Source organism: Mauremys mutica, chromosome 10, assembly GCF_020497125.1.
Source record: "Mauremys mutica isolate MM-2020 ecotype Southern chromosome 10, ASM2049712v1, whole genome shotgun sequence".
NCBI classification, from domain to species: Eukaryota; Metazoa; Chordata; order Testudines; family Geoemydidae; genus Mauremys; species Mauremys mutica.
The window spans coordinates 13,418,586-13,441,347 of record NC_059081.1 but is presented as its reverse complement, the minus strand read 5'-3'; the positions used below and the strand labels follow the sequence as shown (position 1 = coordinate 13,441,347).

The 22,762-nt window shown below is 43.9% G+C and overlaps 1 protein-coding gene across 1 annotated transcript in view; it reads right to left on the bottom strand.

The window, feature by feature from the left end:
• Positions 1–973: 973 nt before the first annotated feature.
• Positions 974–22,762, bottom strand: part of SCTR (secretin receptor) — a 28,708-nt gene continuing 6,919 nt past the window's right edge. The window contains exons 3-13 of the mRNA XM_045032729.1: positions 19,548–19,658; positions 12,386–12,489; positions 11,916–12,013; positions 10,748–10,880; positions 9,378–9,531; positions 9,219–9,279; positions 6,577–6,646; positions 4,636–4,727; positions 4,384–4,522; positions 4,156–4,197; positions 974–3,012 (exon numbers count right to left, since the gene is read on the bottom strand). Of these exons, the coding sequence (XP_044888664.1) occupies positions 2,830–3,012; positions 4,156–4,197; positions 4,384–4,522; positions 4,636–4,727; positions 6,577–6,646; positions 9,219–9,279; positions 9,378–9,531; positions 10,748–10,880; positions 11,916–12,013; positions 12,386–12,489; positions 19,548–19,658 (1,187 nt within the window). The 3' untranslated portion in view covers positions 974–2,829. The remainder of the gene's footprint in view (positions 3,013–4,155; positions 4,198–4,383; positions 4,523–4,635; positions 4,728–6,576; positions 6,647–9,218; positions 9,280–9,377; positions 9,532–10,747; positions 10,881–11,915; positions 12,014–12,385; positions 12,490–19,547; positions 19,659–22,762) is intronic.

Genomic DNA, 22,762 nt, shown 5'->3' with positions numbered 1-22,762 from the left:
CCCCACTAAGCCCTACTCCCCCAGCACCCAACCCCCACCACTGAGCCCCTCACACCCAGACCCCTCCACACTGAGCCTGCCTGCCCACACCTGGTGCGCCTGGTGCAGAGGGGCAGGGCCCCAGGATGTTTCTGGGGCAGGCCCGGCCCTTGCACTGTCAGAGTTGGGTGCAGCCTCACGGCCAAGTCCCTGTCCCAGAGGGGCCGCTGGTGATTTTCCACCTCTGTGCACCCAGTGGCCTCTGCGTCCCACTGCCAGGCTGGAGCCTCCACATTTATTTATTGACAAATAAAATTTGCAGATTTTTTATATATTTTTTTGTGTGCAGAATTTTTAATTTTGGGGGGCAGAATTCCCTCAGGAGTAAAAGCACTAACCTAAGCTCTCAAAAAAAACCCAGCCACCAATTAGTTTGATTCTTATTTTCAGCTCAACTATTTCATCCCTTCCTAATTGGGACCAAGAGGACTCCGTTGGCAAGATACTATTCTCAAAATCAGAATTTTGGACCAGAAGGTCAGGTGGCATATATTTATAGCCAGTGCTTAATTTGTAATGAAAGAGGTACCGGGGCTCCAGCAATTTTTTTACATTCATAACTGATGTGCCAAGCCCAGAGGTGCCAGGGCTATGAACTGCCAAGCCCAGAGGTGCCAGGGCTATGAACTGCCAAGCCCAGAGGTGCCAGGGCTATGAACTGCCAAGCCCAGAGGTGCCAGGGCTATGAACTGCCAAGCCCAGAGGTGCCTGGGCTCAGCCCTGACAAGCCCTAGCTCAAATTAAGCCCTATGTGTAGCGCCACTGAGGTCATGCTCTGTATAAGCTCATTGATTTCAGTAGTATTGTGTAAGGCAGAATTTGTAAAGACTTTCCCCTACCTTCACTTGGAAGACCAGAGAGACAGAACTCACAAGTATAGACACAACAATCTAAATGTCAAAGGCTTTTTTTTTTTTAATTGGGGTAACGGTGAACTAGTATGGGAACTTGTCAGAATGGGTCTCTGCTTCTACCAGTTCAAGTGATCATATTAACCCAGACAATACTATTGTGTTGTTTTCTGATAACTGCATTGTTAGAACAGTCGAAGGGAAGAAAACTGTTCCCATATATTCTGATGCCATTGAAACCTACAATGTATCCATTGTATAGCTAGGACAGAAACAACAGCTGGACCGAGCCCTAGCCTTCCCAGCACATTTCACCTACAATTGGGAGATTTTAAAGACAGACAAGTTTTAAAGGTTGAAACAAAGGGTTAAACAACAAATTCTACATCTTTAACTAATATGGTGCTTTAGAATACATTGTGCAACCTTCATCCTGCAAAGCAGAATCAAATCTACAGTCCAGCCTTCAACAGAAAAAGAAATATGAAACATTTTATAATGATGAGCCCAATGCAGCCACAATGGAGTGGAAGGAAGCCATGTTATAGGAAGAAGGAATTACCGAGTGTATCAAGGTGTCAGAAGCACCAGGCACCCAGCTGAGGCAGGAGCAGAGTCTAGCTAGCATAGAAACAGGCACTGAAGCAGGGGTGATGACTAGCTGGAGCAGGAGCAGTCTGTCAGAATGTCAGGGTCCAGACCGGCCAGGAACAGATGCTGGCCTGCTCCCTGACTAATCGTGCTGGTAGGCAACCAGTGAGCTTCACTGCACCACCTTAGAACTCACAGTGCCACAGCCCCAAAGGCCTGCTGCTTTAACAGTCCTGTTTATGAGCCTGGGCCCCACAGCCATTCAGGGCATGATACCAGGCCCTTTAGTTATAGCAATTGGCTTCTGTCTCTCCAGTAGTGACCCTCCATCCACCTGGGACCCAGCTCTTATTGGTAGGATGAACTCTCGCCCTCACCATTAGGCCTGACGGCCCACGGCCTGGTCGGCAACACAGAACTACAAGGCTATGGGAATGATCCCAGCCAGGTAGTGACACTGAGCAGACTGGAGAGACTGTGTCCCTTAGGGGCCTATATACCTGCCGTGATCCTCACCTGTGGATTGGCTGAACCCTGTTTGAATGTCCTGGGACCTATCACAAGACCTGCAGGTAATTGCCTCTGATGACTCATCACACTCTCTGGCTCAGGGATGACTGATTAGGTTTAAGCAAGCTCAGTTTCAGAGGTAACTCAAGGCTGACTCGTCACACAAGGTGGAAATCGTCATCATTGTCTCCTTTTTCCAGCAGCACGGTTGGGTAGGGCTGAGGGTCTGAGAAGATTCCATCGATGTCTGGTTTGAGCTGCCATTTGAAGCCTCTTGGGTAGTTGGCTGGTTGGTTTTATGCCCTGTGTTCTACCACTCTCTCCTTGGATGTCCACAGCCTCTCACTGTGCACTCTTCTATAGAGAACAGTTTTAGTCAGTTGGTGCGGGGTCATTCTAGCAACACGGCCAATCCACTGTAATCGGTGCTCTTTAATGAATGTTGTCAAGCGCTACAGATGTCACCATTTCCTAGTTTATCTAGCCTTGTCCCTCCTAGGATATGACCCAGGCACCTCCTTTCAAATGTTTGCAGCTTTTGCTCCAGACGCTTTCTCAGTACCTCCAAGTAATGTAGGTACAATGAATGTTGTATATAATCTGGTTTTAGTTGTCATGGAACCAGAAAAGGGAGGGGAGGGGGGCGGAGAGCAGAATCTTTGCAAAATAACCATAGTAGTAATACCGCTATACAGGATATAGACAAACAGATCTGCTGCAAGAACAGTTGACTGAGAGCCAAGTTCTGCTTTCGGATACATTCAGGAAGTTCCTGGTGCAGCCCATGGGAGTTGCCCATGTATATTTTAGGACAGAAGTAGCCCTGGACTGCACTTTGCTAAATTACACTTGACTTCTGGATAGTCTGCCTCTTTTGCTCTTGAGGGCTGGGCTTCATCATCTGTATCACCTGGGTGAAACCACTTCCTCCGTTACTGGATGAAGAGTTAAGGTGCTGATTCAAGTGGACGTGTTGGCTTAAATGCCATTGCCTCCATTTTCTGTGAATTTCCAATTGAACCTAAGCAGTGAAGTCACAGAATATTTTGGTCAGCAAGTATGTGTAGAACCTTGCATTTTTGCAGGGAATCAGCACAATGGGAAAAGGACAGACAGTTCCCCTTATCCAAAGCTTATGTTTGTTCCACACAAGATACTCTTTATTTAACCCCGAGTTTAAGAATGGAGGGAGGTACTGGATACTATTATTTTATTGTATTACGGTTCGAGCTGGTTGGGAATTTTCTGAACAAAGGTTTTTTCTTCAGAAAAGGGTAAGGGTCTTTGACAGATTTCCTATTTTTTATTTTTTTAAAGTTTCTAAATTATGAAAACACCCTGTTTTGACATTTTCAGAATGAAAAGTTCCCTTTTTGTGTTTGAAATGGCTATTCTCATTTAGAAATGTAAATTGATTTTATACTTTATTTTTTTCAAGGTTGATATTTAAGGGAACCATTTTGATTGACCTGATCCAAAATTGTTTTTCAGATTTTCAGTTAGTGACCATTTGAGATTTTGACTTTTTGGCTAGATTTGGGATGAGGGAAAGTTTTTGAAATCTCAAATTCTCTTGGGATGGGAAAACTGTTTCTGACTCTGCAGTAATTGAGGTAGCACCTAGGACCCATAGTCATGGACCAAGACCACATTGTGCTAGGTGCTGTACAAACACAGAACAAAGAGTCCTTGCCTCAAAGATCTAAGATGGCATAATTTTTTTGGACTCTAATAAAACTTTTGATAAATTCCCTCACAAGAGGCAATTAAGGGAACTAAGCAGTCATGGGGTGAAAGGTAAAATATTAGAACCTAGTTTAGATACAGACACCAAAGTGTAGGAATACATGATCAGTTTTCAGTTTGGCCAGTGATTAACAGAATGTTCCCTCCCAGGCCTGGTGTTTAATAATCAGGGGAAAGGGTTGGGGGACGAAGAGGTGGCAAGGTTTGCAGATGGTACGTACTTACGTAGGTTACTCAAGTCTAAAGAGGACTGTGGGGAACTTCAGAGGTGAAGCTAGGCAAATGGGCAGCAGGCTGACAGATGACGTAGAAGAGGATTCATATGCGAGGAAATAATTTGAACTAATGCTCATTGCTGTGGTAAGCTTGAGCCTGTGGAGGTATAACTTAATAGGAGCTGTGTATGCAGAAAACTCACCTCGCCATTGAGAAAACAGTACAGCACAGCCACAATAAAGCCCTGTAAAATAACAGTACCATATCAAGAACCAGATTTAGTATTTTGGGGGCAGTTTTTTCAGATTAGAATTGATTAAAAAATCCAAAAGCAGATCAAGTATCTTGCTTCTACTGCGGCAGCTGGGATATTTGAAAGGGAGGGAAATGTCCTTTCTTTGATTAAAAGGTTATAGGTGTCAAATATCACCTGGAATGATCCGAGTGCTAATTCAAAAAACAGCTGAATTTCCATCGTGCCGCTGTTCACGTCCCCAGGGAAAAAAGCAAAGATGATATAGTGAATTCCAAAAAGGGGGATGAGAAGGAGTGTCGATTTTGCAAGTCTCCTAGGAGTAGAAATAAACAGGAAGATGATATCATAAAATGGGAGAAAAGGGAACTATTTAAAGGTGAGGTGTTTACATATATATATTTTTTAAATAATAAAGAGATAACCTACTTGTATTGGTTGAAATCATTTCCCCTTCCTTCTGGCGATTTGAGCTTTCTCATTAAGATTCTTAAAATATTTACAAAAAGAATGAAATTAACCTGTAAAAACAACAGACATGGATGACAGACGTCAGACTATTGAAATCTCTTATTAGCAGCACACTGCAGACCTGCAGCCTGGCTTTACCCTTCTGATTTAACTAACTACATTAATCTCTAGGTGCTCCTAGAGGGTGACATTCACCTGTGTGCCACCTATGCATCACTTAAATCCTACTTAATCCCTATTTTGAAGATTTAAGCAGCACATAGGCCCTGTGCTGTCCCTCTGCCAAGGGGTTAATTTCATCCAGACACAACTAAATAGGGGACAGAATTCATTATCCAAACTTCAAGACAAATCACCAAAGAAAAGGGAGGTGATGCACTCTGGTAAAATAAATAGTTGCCACAATTTTCAAATATCTCCTGTTCAAAATTTGGCTTTTAGGGGGCCAGCTGATTGCCCCGGCTTGATTAGACACAAGTGAAGATGTTCAGAGGAAGCCATTAAAGTTATCCTTTGACAATCATTGTTATTCTGCATATAGGGGATCTTAGATACTGGATCCACATTAACTTTACAGGCAAAGCAGGCTTCAGAATGATAACCATTGTAGGAGTGCTTTTGTTTTCCTCTGCAAGGAGGAAAACCAACTAAAAATGCTGATCTGCTTTTGGGCAGTGGGAAAGGGAAGCAATATCTTTCTCTGTTCATTTGGCCTGCAGACAAAGTGTAGAAATAATATGATATAGTCAGATACAGATTCAGTTCTCCTTTCTTGGTAAGAAGTAGTGTAAACCAGAGTGGAGCATGGAGAAATAAAATTCAGCTTATCTGTGTTTCACATCACATCTCCCAACGTGGATACTCTGTGCTCTATCCACTGCACAGCTAGTGACCCATTAATTTACTCACCTGCAGTGGCTTCCTCATCATGCCACTGCACTGTAGCTTTTAACCCTTTCCTACACCTACAGTATTAAATGTAATGCCCTGTATTAGGGGTCTCAGGTTAATTTGAGGAAACATGAAGGGGAACCCTTTTTGTGTTTTCCCCAGTGGACACTGCAAATAGGAATGCCCTTTCGTGTGATGTAGATTTGTTAAATGAGTGATTCCTTATTTTTATCCATGAAAATATTATTGCATTGCAGTGTATGTGAGCCATCTTCATAGCTATGCGTTGTGCTGCTCTAGGAGAGACACTCCCCTCCGCCCCAATACACAGTTAAATTTGTCACTTTATTGCTGAATTTCCTGACCCGGCTGGAATTTAAATCTCACCCTATCTAGTATGAATGTAGGTTGTTGCAGTCAATGAACAGAAATGCTGTGGTCCTGCTAAGTTTTCTGATTGGCTTGCCCAGTTGTCCAGCCTTCCATTCAACTTTGTGGGGCCAAGAGAGTTGCCTGGGTGTAAATGAGGGCAGAATTTGGCCCGGGATTCATATTGAAAAGCTAAAACTGGTGGCTGTGTGGGCTAAAGCAAGTTGGTTTGGGCTTTGCTGAGCAAGGCAGTGTCAGAGCGCAGGCAAAATGACTGTTGTGGTGAAAGCTTCCGCCCTTTTGTTTCTCCTCCAGAGCCTCCCATGGAACAGTGCAAAACAAGCTTCCACAAGCCAGTTGAAGTTCATGTGAAATCAGCAGGATGTGGAAATCTGATCCCCCTTAGGCTTTTGCTTCTTGGAAGGAAGCTCAGAGCTTTCTTTGTAAAGTTAGCCCTGAGGCATTAGTTACAGATGCTGACTCCTACTAAGCAAAAGTCACTGAGGCTGTATCACGCCAGTTAAGCCACATGTTTAAAATCATTCGACAAACAGTTTTAAAACACGTCAAGTGGGTGATCTTTGATTTCACAACATTTGGAAATGCACTTTGCAAGCACTTGTTACAGAACAGACTTACAAAAATAGACAGGACTACAGGGCCTCTAATGATCCACCAGATAGCAACATTGGTATTAATGTCCCAACACCTGTAATAATAATAAGAAAAAAAAGATGTACTTTCTAGAACCCCAAATGCCAACTGCTTTCACACAGGATCTTAATTTCTTAGCTCTTCAAATAGGGCTCTATTGCATTTTTCACAATATTAAATAATTTCCATTCAAGGCCTACTCCTGTGCCCACGGACATCAGTGGCAAAACTTCAATGAGGCTAGATTGCATCTGGACTAGCGAAATGACATATTGCCCTTAAAATGAAGTACAATCCTATTTATCCAAAAGCCTTGGGGAAAACACCAGAAGCCATCAGAGAACCGAGGTTTCATTGTTCTTACAAGTCAGCTACAAAGTCGGGCTTTGAAATGGCTGTGCTCCAAGTCTCTTACTGGAGTGCAAAAAGAGAAGGCCAGGTGGCTTTAAAGGAGGCATCCACTAGGTTTGAAAAAGCTGGCTGCCTTTGTAGCTGAACCCTATTTAAAAAGAGTTTAAAATCATTTGGTGCATGCTGAGTCCCTCAGTGCCATCTGGCAGAGGGCACATCATACAATAACCCCCATCAGGCCAGACATACTCATTGCCACAACACGCTTTGTCATAATCTGTTTCTAAAAGGTATCATGGAAGGTATCATAGGCAAACCAGTAACACGCCGGTCATTAATATCGTTGCACGATGTATGTACAGGGGGTTGTATTAAGAAGTATGGAGGTGTGCTGGAAATATGTTCTTAAAAGGTATTTTGCAAACAGTGCATAAGCCCAGCCTGTCCAAGACAAAGGAATGTTATTTCACCATTTTCGTGTGTCTCCAATGTAATACCTCAAAGGACAATGAAAAGTACATCTGCATAGAAGGGAAACAAAGCCAGCAAACTAAACAACCAGGCCAGGTGTGGGTGTGTGTGTGTGGGGGGGGGGGATACCGCTTATTGACCACAATGGGAGATGGAACTGGAACCCCAGTAACTCTTCCTGGATCTTGAAACAGAAAACAGGCTCTGGGAAATATAAGCCGAAGAAGAGCCTTTTTGGCATCCATCACCTAGGGGACAAAGAGGAAGCAGCACTCTTAGAGCTCATCAAATGTGGATCTTCTTGGCCTGAAAACCAAGAGCAGCTGCAACTGACTATAGGTGAGAAAACCTACTTAGGCAAAGATTGTAACTTGCTGAGGTTTTAGTCACTAGAAAGTGTGTTTGGTTTTCTTGCACTTGTTACCATACCTGTGTCTTCTAGTCCTACTTATTGTCACTTAAATTTCTGTTCTTTGTCAATATGCTTATTCTTGTTTTAGTACAAATCCATCTCAGTGCTGTGTATTAAAAGAAAGGGTGAAGTCCTCAGCTAAACGACCAGGCTGGTGTGCAGGAGCGTTGGAACCATTGGGATAGTGGGACTGCTGAGAGCCATTGAACCAAACTGTAAGCCCTGTATACAGTAAAAGCTGTTTTATCCAGCATGTTGGGGGAATAGGGATTGCCAATAAGTGAAAAATGCCAGTTAACTAAAAGAGAGGGAGTTTGGCTGTGGGAGGCAGTGCAGAGCTGAGGGATGGGATGCAGGAGGAGGTGCGGGGTGCTAGATCTGGAGGCTGCTCACCTCAGGTGGCTCCCCACAAGTGGTGACCTGTCCTGGCTGCTCCTAGGCAGAGCAGGCGGCTCTGTGTGCTGCCTCTTCTCACAAGCACTGCCCCCGCAGCTCCCATTGGCCGCAGTTCCCAGCCAATGGGAGCTGCAGAACTAGCCCTCGGGGCAAGGTGGGGGCAGCATGCATTGCCGCCTGCTGTGCCTTCGTCTAGGAGCAGCCAGGACAGGTTGCCGATTGCAGGGAGTCACCCGAAGTGAGCGGCCCCCGGATCTGGCACACCGCATCCTCTCCCGCACCCCAACCTGCTTCCCCAAGTCCCCTCCTGCATCCAAACTCCCTCCCAGAGCCCACGCCCTGCATCCCCTCCTACACCCCAACTCCCTGCTGGCCCCGCACCAACTGGACTATAAACTGGAATTTATAACCTATAAAATGAAGATCAGAAATGCCAGTTTATAGAGCTTTCTGATTGGTGAAGTGCATAAAATAGCTTTTACTGTATAATGGAAACCACTTCAAGCCAGCGGGTACAGTAGCACCCCCATCGCCCCTAGTTCTAACACCTACACTGGTGTGTGCTCTGCCTCCTTGGAAGCAGCGAACTTAACTTCTGTAAGGGTCCAGTGAGAGGGACTGGATGCTGTAAGGGGGGTGGTTGTGGGCTGTTGGCGTCACCCTGCATGGAGTAGTCAGGTTGGTGGAAGCCAAGATGAGGTCCCTGTGCTGTGAGCAGGCTGCTGGTGTCAGGGCTACAGGGCAAGTGGTGACAGAACCCCTTACCAGTCTGGGTGAACCCCCTAACGTCACAATTCTCAATCAGGGTTTAGGTATCTTCACAGCCTTCAGGCGCTAACTGAACCTCAGCAAAGTGGAGTTTGATTCACTAGGGTTAAACAGTAATAACAGCTGACAAGGCTTTCAATGGGCAAATAATCGATGCAGCTGCCTCTTAGACATTTATGTTGCATGTTCCCCTATTGAGTAAAACTTGTATTTAATTAAAATGGCTTACCCTATATCTTCACATAGGTGCTTGGTGACGGACCATGCTATAACAAATATGGTTGGGGTGCCTGCAATGGAAAATCCAGTTATTGTTCTATAAACCTCTCATGGATAAATCAACAATCACCCAACCATTATTTTGACTGAAAAGATAACCAAACAGTACCCCATCCCAGGGCGATGAACCACCAGAAGAACTTCCTTTCCGAGAAGAAAGAAACAACCAGAAGGGTGTGGAGATACAGTCCCTCCACAAGAAGCCAACTGTAGTTAGCCATGATGCAATACTGAAAGAAGACCATGACGAGTTTACACCCAATCTGAGGAAACAGAGAGAGTATCATTAGCTTGTGTTGCATCTCCATCTGCAGACAGTCAGAAGGTAAACATGGATGCACAATCATTTTTGGTATCCAACACTGAAACAGATTGGTGGGCTCACTCCAGGTATTGACAGGAAAGGAAGAGGGGTCGGTCCCGTGGGTAGGGCACTTGAGAAAGGTGGGTTCACTTCCTTACTCTGTCATAGACTTCCTGTGCTGGGAAAGTCACTTAGTCTCTCTCTGTCCCCCATCTGTCAAACAGGGATAACAACCTCTCAGCAGTGTTGTGAGGCTAAGTACATTAAAGACTGTGAGATTCTCAGGCTGCATGGTAACGGGGGTTCTATAAGTACCTAAGAGAGTTGCCAAATGCTGGCACTCACTGGTCCCTTAATTTGGCAACCTCAGTAGAGAGGCCAATGATTGAATGGATCATGAATATGCACGAGAACAAAAACCTTTTCCCCACCCTACTAGGTTGAAGCCCATCCTCATAGCTGACAGGTGGTTAGAGCTCCATGGGTTTGGTGTGGGGACTGGAGGCTGAACTGGGGAGCAGATGTAGCACTGACTCTCTTTCCATGGCCTCTACCCCCTTGGAAGGGGGAGGGAATAATGCATCGCTGCAGAGGAGGAAGCTTATGACTTTGTGCCTCCTAAGACAGCCATGGATAAAGGTTTCTTGCCTATGCAGGTGAGCTAAGGGCAGGCTCTGCATGGTCGAATGAGTGCTCCCTTTTCCTCTTCCGTGTGGCCATCTCCCACCCAATCACACACAGAGAGGACAGAAAGCCTGTGACACTGCAAGATTCAGCTCAGAGCGTGAAATCCTGGCTTCATCTAAATCAATGGCAAAACTCCCATTGACTTCAATGAAGCCAGGATTTCCCACAGAGTTCTCAGAGCACTTCCCCCACCCATTTGGATTCTTCCTTGGGAGGAGAGAATAAAACCAATGTCTAGCCCAAAGTTGTAAAAGATGGTGATATTTTCAGCTTGACACAATTAACATGCACAATAAAGTGACAAGAGGGAGAGAGAGAGGTGCTTTTATATGATAAGACAACGCTTTCTTCTCCAGTAACTCTCTATGTTAAGGAAAGACCAAGGAAGTAGGCTCTCTTCCCTGCATAAGCATTTCCTTACAAACTGCCTTGATGAAATTCCAGTGGAAGGGTGGGGAACTGAAGATTCTGGAAGTCTGGGAGTTTACCGTGTGTGCCCCGCAGTAGTTAACGTCCTCAGAAGAAAACAAAACGGCGTCTTTGATTAAGTTTGACAAGGCTCGGAAAATGAAGGATGTAAACAGATGCATGTGGATGTAGTTCCTCGTACAACGGAGTCTTCTGTACCCAAAAGAGAGAAATCTCATGAAGTTATGTTTCTAGAAAGCGGATGGCTTATTGATCTCATCAGGCTTCAAAGACCTAGGCTACCAGGGCCTACAGATTCAAAGCCTAGCAGAATCAACTCAGCCCTTTGTCCTTCAAGGGACATCAGTGTTAATTCCATGCAATTTACCCATCCCAAGGGGTTCCTTTCGAGAAAATCTGAAAAAACAAAGTCACGTCTGCTCTTACAGGGAAGATATCAGGACACAGCCTTAAAAGTTGAGGGTAATATCTGTAATAGCTCTGGCCAACATTTCCCCTCCCCGCACATTCTGAACTGTGATGTGTGCCAAGCTGCTGCCCCCTACCCAGAGCTGGTTGCACATCAGTGGTGCTGTCTAGATTCTGGACTTGTACCCACAAATCTACTATGTGCTGAATCCCCCAGCAGCCAATTGGAAATCTGTGCCTCGAGGCTTAGGATGGACTATAGTTTGCAAAGCATTTTGGGTTCCGAAGGCACTTTACTGATACATTATTTATGATAAATGAAGTTTATTTGGTTGAGTAATCAACAAAATCAAGCCTCCAGCGTACATAAATTATACATGCCTGGGGCTTAAATTTGTACTCTGTCACGCTTGTATAAATATGAAATACTGTACTGCAGCTAATGCAATTACTCTAGATTAAGGCCCCAAAAATGCATTTAAAAAAGGAAATTTAGGCTGAATAGCAAAGAAAAACCTTCCTGTGGGTGAGAACTATTAAAATGTGAGCTAGTCTCGTAAGGGAAGTATATGGTGGCAGCACCAACCTTGGAAACCAGCCTGGCAAAAGCACAGAAAAAACCTGCTTCGGGGAAGAATCCTGCACTAACAGGACATGGACTAGTGACCCCGAGTGCATTTCCAGCTCTGATTTCTATAACAATTTTGAAAATTTCACCATTTAAATTAATCTGAAAGCAAACAAAGGAATATGGGGCTTCTATGGATTAATCAGCGGTTCCGAACAAATGCAAACAAACGGCATAGAACTTCCTCTCACCTAAATGAGGCCAGGATTCCTAAGGCTACTGTCAGAGTCCCAAGGGAGGTACTATATCCAACTGTGTACATGGTCTTCAGTTTCATGAAGTAGATACGCTGTAAAGAGACATACATTTGAATCTTCGCTTTAAGTTTTAAATATCTCCTGGAAATCAGCCCATTTTGATGTGTTAAGAGAAGAGCATCCACTTTCTTTCTTTGTATTGTTTCACATCTATATTTTTTTCATAAACACGGGTAGTCTACGTTTGGGGAAGGAGTGTGGTGTGCAAACTGGAGGATCTTCTGGGACGGACGGACAGACAGACAGACACATTCACTCAGGCACCCCCCGCCTGACTCTCAATCTCACACTTGAACCGCAAACACCATATTTTCTCTCTGCTACTAGTTTGAAATATCTCTCCCCTGAGATCATTGTTTCATGAAGCAACAAAATGTAACTTACAAACAATAAATCAGACTCACTCTCTCCTCATTGGCAGTGTTGTTCAAGTCATAGCCACAAGCAACATCAGTTCTCGGGAATGTCTCTGACCAACCTTCACTGGTGCAGTTTCGATGCACAAAACCTGTATTGTGGCAGCAGTAACAAAACAAGGTGTAATGTCTCCCAACTGTACCAGGATGACTATTCCACCTGCTGATCAGTAACAAGCAAATGGCCATGTTCCAACAGCATGCAGAATAGTTCCCTTCTCGGAGGGCAGACAGCATAATACAGGTGAAATGCAGCTATCGGTCTGAGCATCTTTTCGATATAGCTAGTAGCTGAACAGAAGCAAAATTAATCACCTGAGTGTCTAGAAGGGCTAAGAGCCCATCCAAAGCCCAGTGAAGTCAATGGAAGACTCCACTGGCCACAATGAGCTTTGGATCAGGCCTACAATCCTGTATTAATGAAGTTAATGGGAGTTATGCTATTGGTTCAAATCCAAAAATTAATGCAAATAAAAATTTAAAAATATTTGTTGTACTAAAAGTACAAAACGGGGGAGTGTGGAAGCAGGGAAAAAATTAATAAGGATTTGAAGGGGATCTTAATGCATGTCAGTCAGTTAGCAAGAGTCAGGCCATACTGTAACCCTAATGACGTGAGACTTCTAGAAGCAAAAATAGTGTAAGGCAAAGAAAAAGAACTGTGTAAAAAGTTATTACGACCTTGTAACTAATAACCAAATATGCAGCCTGGTGTCTTCTAAAAGTAAAAAAACAAAATAGCAAAATGGCTTATATATGAACAAAATGTAGTTGTTGCTCTTTATTGTCTGTATTATTGCTAGTTATTGTCTATAATAAAAATATAAAGGCTTGCTGTAATTGTTTACCAGTTGAGAGACCTGTCCAGGACTAGGGCGACCCTGTGTCCTATGGCACTCTCTCCCTCCATTATAATTACTAAAAAATAATAAAGTATTTGATTTTGCTGCACCCAAACGAAAAAGCGAGAACTAAATTTTCTCCGACAGCTTCCATGTAGGGTGACCAGATGTCCCAATTTTATAGGGACAGTCCCGATATTTGGGGATTTGTCTTATATAGGCGCCTATTCCCCCTCCATCCCCTGTCCCGATTTTGCATACTTGCCCTCTGGTCACCCTACTTCAGTGGGAGCTAGATCAGACCCTACAGCCCTATACTGTTTGGCTGTGGGCTACACAAATGCTTCTCTGCATCTGTGTCTTCACAACAACTGAGATCAGCTGAGGTGTTTCGACTAGCAGTCCCTAGTCTTGAGCAGCTGGGAGCTGGAGATGTGATTCTCAGCCATGGACATTGACTCTGGAGTTCAGGGACTGAGTCTGTTAACCTTTAGGAGCCCAGTGCAAAGCTCACCAATTCTTCAGTCTTTTTTTTCAGGGTGAGGAAGAGAATTACTGTGCATAGCGCATGCAGTTTATTGATGAGGTGGTGAGTTAATTATATTGATATTTGTCCAATGTATTGTGCGGTTCTTATGATATTGTTCACGCATCCAGGGACAGTTGTGACAGGTGCATTTTATTAATTGAAACATAAATAAGCAAAGCTGTTGTGTACATCTGGTGTTTGCTGGTTTGTGTTCTGGGAACAGCAAATCTGTGACTCATTGCACCACAGATTCATGCCCCGGGAGAAGTTTGACATTTTCCTGAAGATCCCTAGATCAGAGGTCTGATTGCTTATCTCTGTCTGATGAGAGGACAAGATGTTTGACTTGCAGCAGTGAATAATGTTGCCCCTTTTTGACTTGAGAGGCTAGTTAAATTTTGGGGCCTTCAGGATGCTCCAGTTGGAACTAGAAACTGATGGATTCTGGTATTTTTCCTTGTTTAGCCACAAGGAGAGCATGAAGCCCTGCTCCTCTGAACCCAGGAGGAACCAGAACCAGAACCAAGAGGAGTAGTCTCCTAGCTCACCGCCCCAAGCCTCTGTAGCTAGTAGACCCAAAAGCTTGTTCGCGCTCTCTCCCCAGCCCCTTTCAGGGTCACACTGCACTCACAGGCTAGCCTGCTGCCTGACTCTGGCTTTCTCACACACACGGCTGGCTCTACCATTTTTGCTGCCCCAAGCAAAAAAAAAAAAAAAAAAAAGCTGCTCAGACTACTGCCCGAAATGCCAGAGCAACAACAACAACAAAAAAACCTCGCCCAGACTGTGCCTCCCCAGCAGGGGCGGCGCTAGACATTTCGCTGCCCCAAGCAGGGTGGCATGCCGCAGGGGGCACTCTGCCAGTCGCCTGTCCCGCGGCTCCGGTGGACCCTCCGCAGGCACACCTGCAGAGGGTCCACCGGAGCCCTGCCTGCTGCCCTCCAGAGCGCCCCCCCCAAGCATGCGCTTGGCATGCTGGGGCCTGGAGCCACCCCTGCTCCCCAAGAATGCTGTCCCCTTAGCATGTGCTTCCTCTGCTGGTGCCTGGAGCCAGCCCTGCATGCACACACACCCTGCCTCTATATAAAATTAGAGATATACCTATCTCCTAGAACTGGAAGGGACCTTGAAAGGTCATTGAGTCCAGCCCCCTGCCTTCACTAGTAGGACCAAGTACTGATTTTTGGCCCAGATCCCTATGTGGCCCCCATGAGGATTGAACTCATCATGCTGGGTTTAACAGGCCAATGCTCAAACCACTGAGCTATCCCTCCTCCTCTCTTACTGTTCTTCATATATTCTCAGTTTGCATGTGTTTTCTCACACACCTGGTCACAATACCCAGAGGACCCCAACCTGCCACCCACCTGGTGCTAGTTTCTGGGCAGATTCTCTTTTTTCGGTTTTAGGTGTGGCCCTTGATGTGTTTCTTACAACTATCTTGTAAGTTTGAAAAAGGTTTTAACTCAACCCATAACAAGGTTTCACCCAGCTCATAACAGTATGAATAGTGCCTCAGATCTGAGAGCTCTGTTCCGTCTGTACGAAATCACTGCTGCGATTCTGAGTGATGGCTCATCTCTTCTTTTAAAAACACAACTGTGAGTGTGTGTATTTTGTGTATTTTTATGGGATTTACTAGGAAAACACATCTGATTTGTGCACATGTGTGCCAGCAAGAGTGGAGAGCTTAGTCCTGTGGAATTATAACATGGATACAAGTCCTTCTTATAGCAGTAAACCATATCTGTGGGTTTTCTACCATGTGGAAGAAGAACAGCACCTGCCTGACTGTATTACCAGGCTGTTGAGCAGCGGGCTTCCAGCAAGAACTCAGTTTACAATCTGAAGTGTGATACATTCCTTGAAACTTACATTCACAGGAATGTTCCTCAATAGTTTTTCCCTAGTGAGCATGCATATGTATGGATTTTACATACAGTAAATCACAGTGGGCTGCGATTTGCAACAAAATCAGAAGCAATCTATATGTGGAATTTCTAGAGGACCAATCACACACTGAATGTGGTTATGTGTATTGATGTCACAGTGCTCAAACTTGTATTAGGGACCTCATACTACAAGAAAAAACTCCTGGTCTTGGCCTAGACAAGCTACAAGCCTACATCAGATCAACGGAGAAAAGTAACTCTGATTGGTTGCTGCTATGGCCATCTAACCCACATGGGGTGCTGAAGAGAAAGGTATTTTTGCCAAGAAATAAAGTCTAGGTAATAGCAATAGCCATGCGCAACTGTCAGCCAGGAGCTACCACTGTTTCATCTGCTCTAGAGCAGAGGTTCTCAAACTGTGGTCCACGAGCTCCATTCAGGTGGTCTGCAGATAGTTCCCTCTAAGGTGCGTGTCTGGGCGGCCACACATGACAGCATGAAGGGCCACCCACCTAATTAGTGGAGCCGTGCAGGCATGACTCCACTAATTAGGTGCCTGGACCCTGGAGAAGATGCACATGTAAGGTGGGAGGAGGCAGTGGCATGAGAAGAGGGGGTGGGGGGAATTTGGGATACGCAGGGCTATGATGGCCAGAGAAAGAGGTAACTTTCCCCAGCTCCAGAGCTGCGGCTGCCGGGGAGAGATGGTGCCTCCTTCCCAGCCTCAGCTTTGTGGCTGCTCTGGCAGGGGAGAGAACCTCCTCCCTCCCAACCCCAGCTCGGGGGCTGCTATGGTGGGGGAGAGAGGGCACATCCACCGCATTAGAAAGGTAAGACTACTAATATTAAAATATGAGTTGTGTGCTTTTATTTCTAGAACAAAAAAATGTTAATTATTATTAAGAGTCATATATATAGATAGATAGATAGATAGATAGATATGTATAGCGCTTTTATCCAAAGTGCATTACAATAGTTAGCTAACGGTACAAACATTTGGAAAGATCATTAAGTGGTCTGCTGATACCCTCAGCAATTTTCAAGTGGTCTGTGAAAAAAAAAAGTTTGAGAACCATTGCTCTAGAGATATGGGATAAAATACTGGTGATACTGAATCAAACTCCCAATGACTTCAATATGGTCAGGATTCCATGGATGCCAACCTCATCAGCAACCATTCTCAGGACAAACCCACTTGCTCTTCTCCATCTCTTGTTGTACTCTTCCAGTGCAGGGACATGACTCAGAAGGCCATATTCAGCTTCTCAATGACCACAGTTGGTTCCTGACAAGTTTTGTTTTCCTGGATGGTATCACATGGTTTCTATTTTCCCAGTGGTTCTAAGTTAAGCTATCACATTTCTGCAGCAGGCGAGTCCGGTAAGATCCTTCCAATACTCAAGGGAGAGAAGGAAAAGCAACTAAGATACATACCCTGTGAGATTTTTGCATTAGCTCATGCCTTGTGGTATCCCATTGGAGTCAGCAGTATTATATGGAGAATAAATCAGCACAACATTTGGGCTGCTGCACCAGACAGGACAACTCCGATATACTGACAGCCCATCTACATTTTGTCCTGACTTTTACTATGACCCTTAAAAAAAGGCTGTCACTTAAAGATCGGGTGGAAAGAAAGATGCCTGACACAGGCTTTGAACTCCTTGGGTGGCAGGAATTAGAGATGTGCCAGATATTAGATTATTATTTAATTTTTTGGAAGTCTTTGCTCCAGCTAATGTCTTTGGAAAGGTCAGGTTTGAGTTTTGAGTCACATTTTTCTAAGTTCTGCTGCAGCACATCAGCAAAAGGGAGAAGATGGAGCATTTCTTGACAATCCACATCTTCCCCACTGCCTCCCTACCCCGTCCTTCCCTCTCAGCCTGCCTACAAAGTAGAGTGCAAGTGTCCTTGACTGTAGAAGCAGACTGTGGTGTGTTTCTGTCAGACAGAGATAAGCAACATTACCTTAAACCAAAATGCAGTGAATCATAGAATCTCAGGGTTGGAAGGGACCTCAGGAGGTCATCTAGTCCAACCCCCTGCTCAAAGCAGGACCAAACCCAACTAAATCATCCCAGCCAGGGCTTTGTCAAGCCTGACCTTAAAAACCTCTAAGGAAGGAGATTCCATCACCTCCCTAGGTAACCCATTCCAGTGCTTCACCACCCTACTAGTGAAAAAGTTTTTCCTAATGTCCAACCTAAACCTCCCCCTCTGCAACTTGAGACCATTACTCCTTGTGCTTAGAAGTGGGCCTATAACTGACAACCCAGAGTAGGAAGAAAGGCTCTAAGTGTGTCAAAGAGGACAAGGCATGATAAAGGGCTGGGGGGCTGGGTGTGCACAAGCTTTAGAGGCTTAATCAAGAAGGAAATTTAATATTGATGTACAGGAGCATGGTTTTAACGATGCTATTTGTTTTTTAGGAAATATGTATATTTTGGGGAAATCACGACATGCTCTCTTTTATACTCTGCTGAGACTCCATCCTGAATGCGTGTGAGACTCAACATGCAGATCTGGATCCGACCTTCACTCATACGATATTTGGGTCCTGACTTTTGTTTCAGCTCATTACACAGGTAGGGATCAGCCAAGATGTTTGTGATGCAGAGACAGATCTAGATCCCAGAGCTCCGGGATGTTTGGATCGAGGATTTGGTTCAGACCCATCAGTGTCCCTAACATGGTTCTTTTGTATTTGTGGCTATCATTATTCTTTGTAGCTAAGTGGCTAAGAGAGCAAACTTTTGGCAGTTGTTTTTCTTGCAAATAAACGAATCTTGTGTATATTTGGTTTCCCCCTTAAAATTGCATAAGACAGGACAGTAAACATTTTAAGAGTTTAAACGTATGAGTCACAAACAAGTCATAGTATATGTAATAGAACAGAATGTAGCTACAGTGGAAATAAACTGTTGTTGGTTTCAACCCAAGATAATAAATGAACAGAGATAAAAAAAATTTAATGCTAGTGGACATTGTCTTGTGATTCTGTTTTGAATCCACTCGCTTTGATCATTGCTTATTATTAGTGACTCACTACAATTCAGACACTCCGTATATTAGCAGCAAATTAAGTTTAGAATTGCTAGAGTTATGGTTTCCATTTCCTTCAGATAACAGAATGCACCCATGATTTCAGATAGTAACCTTTGGATGTACGACCTGTGTTCCACTCCAAGCACCATCCAACTTTTATATTTATGCTACTGTTTTCTACTGGACAGACTAAATATTGGACCTTCTCAAGTGTTAGCAGCCCCCTCTAGTGGCTGAATTAGTGGCTGTGCTTTTAGCATACAGAGGCTCCTGCTTTTCCAGCCAAAAATCATCATCAGTAGAGCTGGCTGTGAAATAGTTTTCCTATCCCATGAGAATATTCACCATTTCCCTATTTTGAATCGGGATGAAAAGTTGATTTTTTTTTCAAACTGAAAATAAAACAAAAAACAGTTTGGGTCAATTGAAACATTTTGTTTTGAAAATTTCAAACATTTTGCTCCAATTTCAACCTTTTTCCTTTCCTTTTTAAAATTAGGTATAAAATAAGTTATATTTTCAAATGAAAAGTCTTTTGAAATGAAAGAACAAAAAATGTTCTTCATCCCTGTCTGAGCCTTATGGATCACCACAATAAAAAGAAAGTAGTTCGTTTTATTTTTGTTTTTAGTCAGTTTCATTTTCAAGCTCTCCTGCATTAGTACAATGATGAAAATATTCAGGCTGCAAACACCACAGAATTCTGGTCATTGGCCTTTAAAAAAACGTGGAAACAATTTTTCTGAGTTTAGGTTTTCTAAAAATGAAAGCTGACCTGAAAGTGTCCCTTTTTAAAATCGAATTACAGTGAAAGGATTTTCTTTTAAATTACTTTATTTTACCTTTTTTTCCAGTAAGCATTTGGAAGAATTCTGGACAATGAGCATTGACAGTCTGTCCAATTGACGAAGAAGGCCAGCAGCTCATGTTATCCCACATTCCAGCACATCTGCCTATGTTGTAAGAACAGAAGCATCATTGACCATATTCCCTGGACAGTCACATCTTCAGAGAATAAAAACATTCAGTACTGTATTCTTAAAAGCAAGTTTGAAGCGCTTTAAGGGGGCGTTAATGCTTCTATTGAAGATAATGATGTCTTCATCCCCTAGCTACAGGTAGTTCCCTTAACTCCTTTGGACTGCTTGCTTCGTCAGGATGAGGAAGAGCTGGGGCCTGATTGAAAAACAGAGGGAAGTCAATGGAAGTCTTTCCATTGATTTCAATGGGTTTTAGATCACGCTCTTGGCCCATGCTCCTCTATCACAATAACGGTTTAATGAATTTTTTGGGTCACCTCAGCCTTTCTAAAACTGCCCTGTGGAAAGCATCTAGTCTTTTACGTACAAACCACAATTCATTTGTATAAATACAAAAATGCACACCTTGACTAATATATTAAGCAGCTACAAAATTATATTACAGAAAAAGCCAGAAGATACTGCATTGATGTCAGATTTGTACAAATGTAAATGCTGATTACCATTTCAACACCTCATTCATTACAGCTGAGATTGTGTTAGAGTGAATAATGTTAATGTACAGCATTCTGGGCTCAGCTGTGGTTCTCAATTGCTTTCCTGCTGTAAGAGATCAAAACTTAATTTAGCTATTCTAGAAAAGCAATTACTGTGATTATAAAGTAAACGAATTACACCGGCTAGTCACAAGTTAGGGGGAAAGAAAGATCATTATTCCCTCCCAACTACTAGTCAAATCTGACAGAGGGCTGACTAACGACATTATTGCTTGCACAAGCCATGCCTTTGAGACTGTACTGTTTGAACCTACTTTCCCACCAATTATTTCAATTTGAGGCCCCACCTTTATTGATTAGAGATCCCACTTGCAATGTATTTAGTGATGTAACTGTTGTGACTTTTTCTCTGTACTGCATCTTTAACTCACTAAGGTTTCTGCTCTCTGCAATGACTGGCAGACATTCTGAGTGCAGATTGTTAGCAGAGAAGAACACACCCCACACTCTTTGTGCTCTCTCTCTCTCTCGCACACACACTTACTTTTGTTCTTTCTTGTTTTGGTGCTCTCTTCATTTAAGCACAATTCATTCAAATTGAAATGACCTGTTTTGCTATTTGTGTATGGAAAAAAGTTACACTTGCTTTCACTCAGTTATATTCATTTTAGCCACACTTCCCCCTCCCACCACCAATGTAACAGACTGAGAAACAAGGCAGCTGGCACGATGCTGCATTTGCAGACTAAGGGCTCAATCCTGCAAGGTGCTGAACGCCTTGTTGAATGGGGCTGGCTGGAAAACAAGAATTACATTTTGTGAAAAATTTCCAGATTTCAAAATTTGTTTTTGTTTTGTGATGCAGAAGGAAAATGAGTCTTTTGTAAAAAAAAAACGTGAGAGAGAGAAAAGTGCTTGGCACTTTCTACACAGTGCTCAGTACCTCACAGGATCAGCCTCCATCAGACCAACACACATTTCTAAATTCCAGAAATGCGTTTGTCATTTTTCAATTGATTTCTTCCTGTATGACAGTGATCACGTTTAGAAACAAGTAGCTTACCCACAGCCAATGGCTTTCAGCTCTGATAAATGCCTCCGCTTGAATGTTTATCTGACCTAGCAAATGTTTATTTCTAAGCAATGTAATTTAACTACTGCAGTTCACTCAAACCATACATTAACCCCAGTGATGTTTATGTTGAGATCTGCTGTGCTGTCTGGGTTTAAAAGCTCTGTGTCAACAGAGCTGATATAAAACCGGTGAAACAGACTGTTCTAACTCCCAAGTATCAGAGGGGTAGCCGTGTTAGTCTGTATCCACAAAAACAAAAGGAGTCCAGTGGCACCTTAAAGAATGGGGTTTTTTACCCATGAAAGCTTATTCCCAAATACTCCTCGTTGTTTTTGTTCTAACAATATCAATTTAAACACCAGCAAGTCTGTAATATTGGGAGATGGTTTTCTCTAGGGACGATGGAGGGACAGACAAACAAGTTTTCACTACTTTTGCCCTTGGACATATAAAGCCGGATTCTCATGTGGACAAAGCTGTTGGAATCTAGATGTAGCTGGCCAGCTGAGAAGTGCCTCCGAAAGGCAGGATCTCTCAGCTGCTGTAAAGCTGGCATACTGGCTCCTGTGGCAACTACCCATCCCGACCCCAGTGTAAGAGGCATGTCAGAGTGAGGGCAGAGCACCGCTGCATTCTGCTGATTTTCAGCTGGTGTACGCTCTGAATTAGAGCAGCCCCGTAACTGCTCTGAATTATGCCAGAATGAATAAAGATCCCAGTTCCTTAATAATCTCCCTCCCCAGTCACTCTCCTGGACCAAGCACATTTCAGGCAAGAAAGAATTCCCCCCCACACCCCCGCTTATAAACTAGAGTGTAAAAAAGAGTGTTATGGTAATTAAGGGTACGCCTACACTGGAGGTGTAATTTCTAGCTTGGATACATACAGGTGCTAGCTTTGACCTAGCTAGTGTGCTAAAAATAGAAGTGGAGCTGTGGTGACGTGAGCAATGGGATGGGTTAGCCATCCCGAGTACAGCCCCACCTGGGAATACAGGTACTTACTCGGGCAGCTAACCCCTCACCGCCAGTGCCACTGTGGCACTGTTTTTAGCATACTAGGTCCATCCATGTTAGCACTTGTATGCCCACCTGAGCTGGAAGTTGCTCCCCACCTCCAGTGTAGACACACCCCACTGGTATTTGAGTGTAACTCTCCTCCCTGAAACAGTGGTGGGGAAATCCAAAGGGCACCTTTTATTCACACAGTAATCTACAGAGCACAACCTTTCGCGTAGATGTTTTGTGCCTGCTTCTGGCACAGCCCTAACATCACAGAAAGAAGCAATGTGCAGAGCACAGTTAACTAATCCTGTTTGTTTGGGCTTTTTTAATGGATGTTAGTCATCAGAAGGAGAGCGTGCCCCCGACAGAAGCTCTTTCTCTCCCAAACCCCCACTCCATGCCCAGCTACTCCCTCATTCACCAGGTAGAGCTTTTACAGAGTGGTTTGGGGTAGGTATACAAGAGCAGGGGGAGAGGATGGGGGAGCCACACCCTGCATAG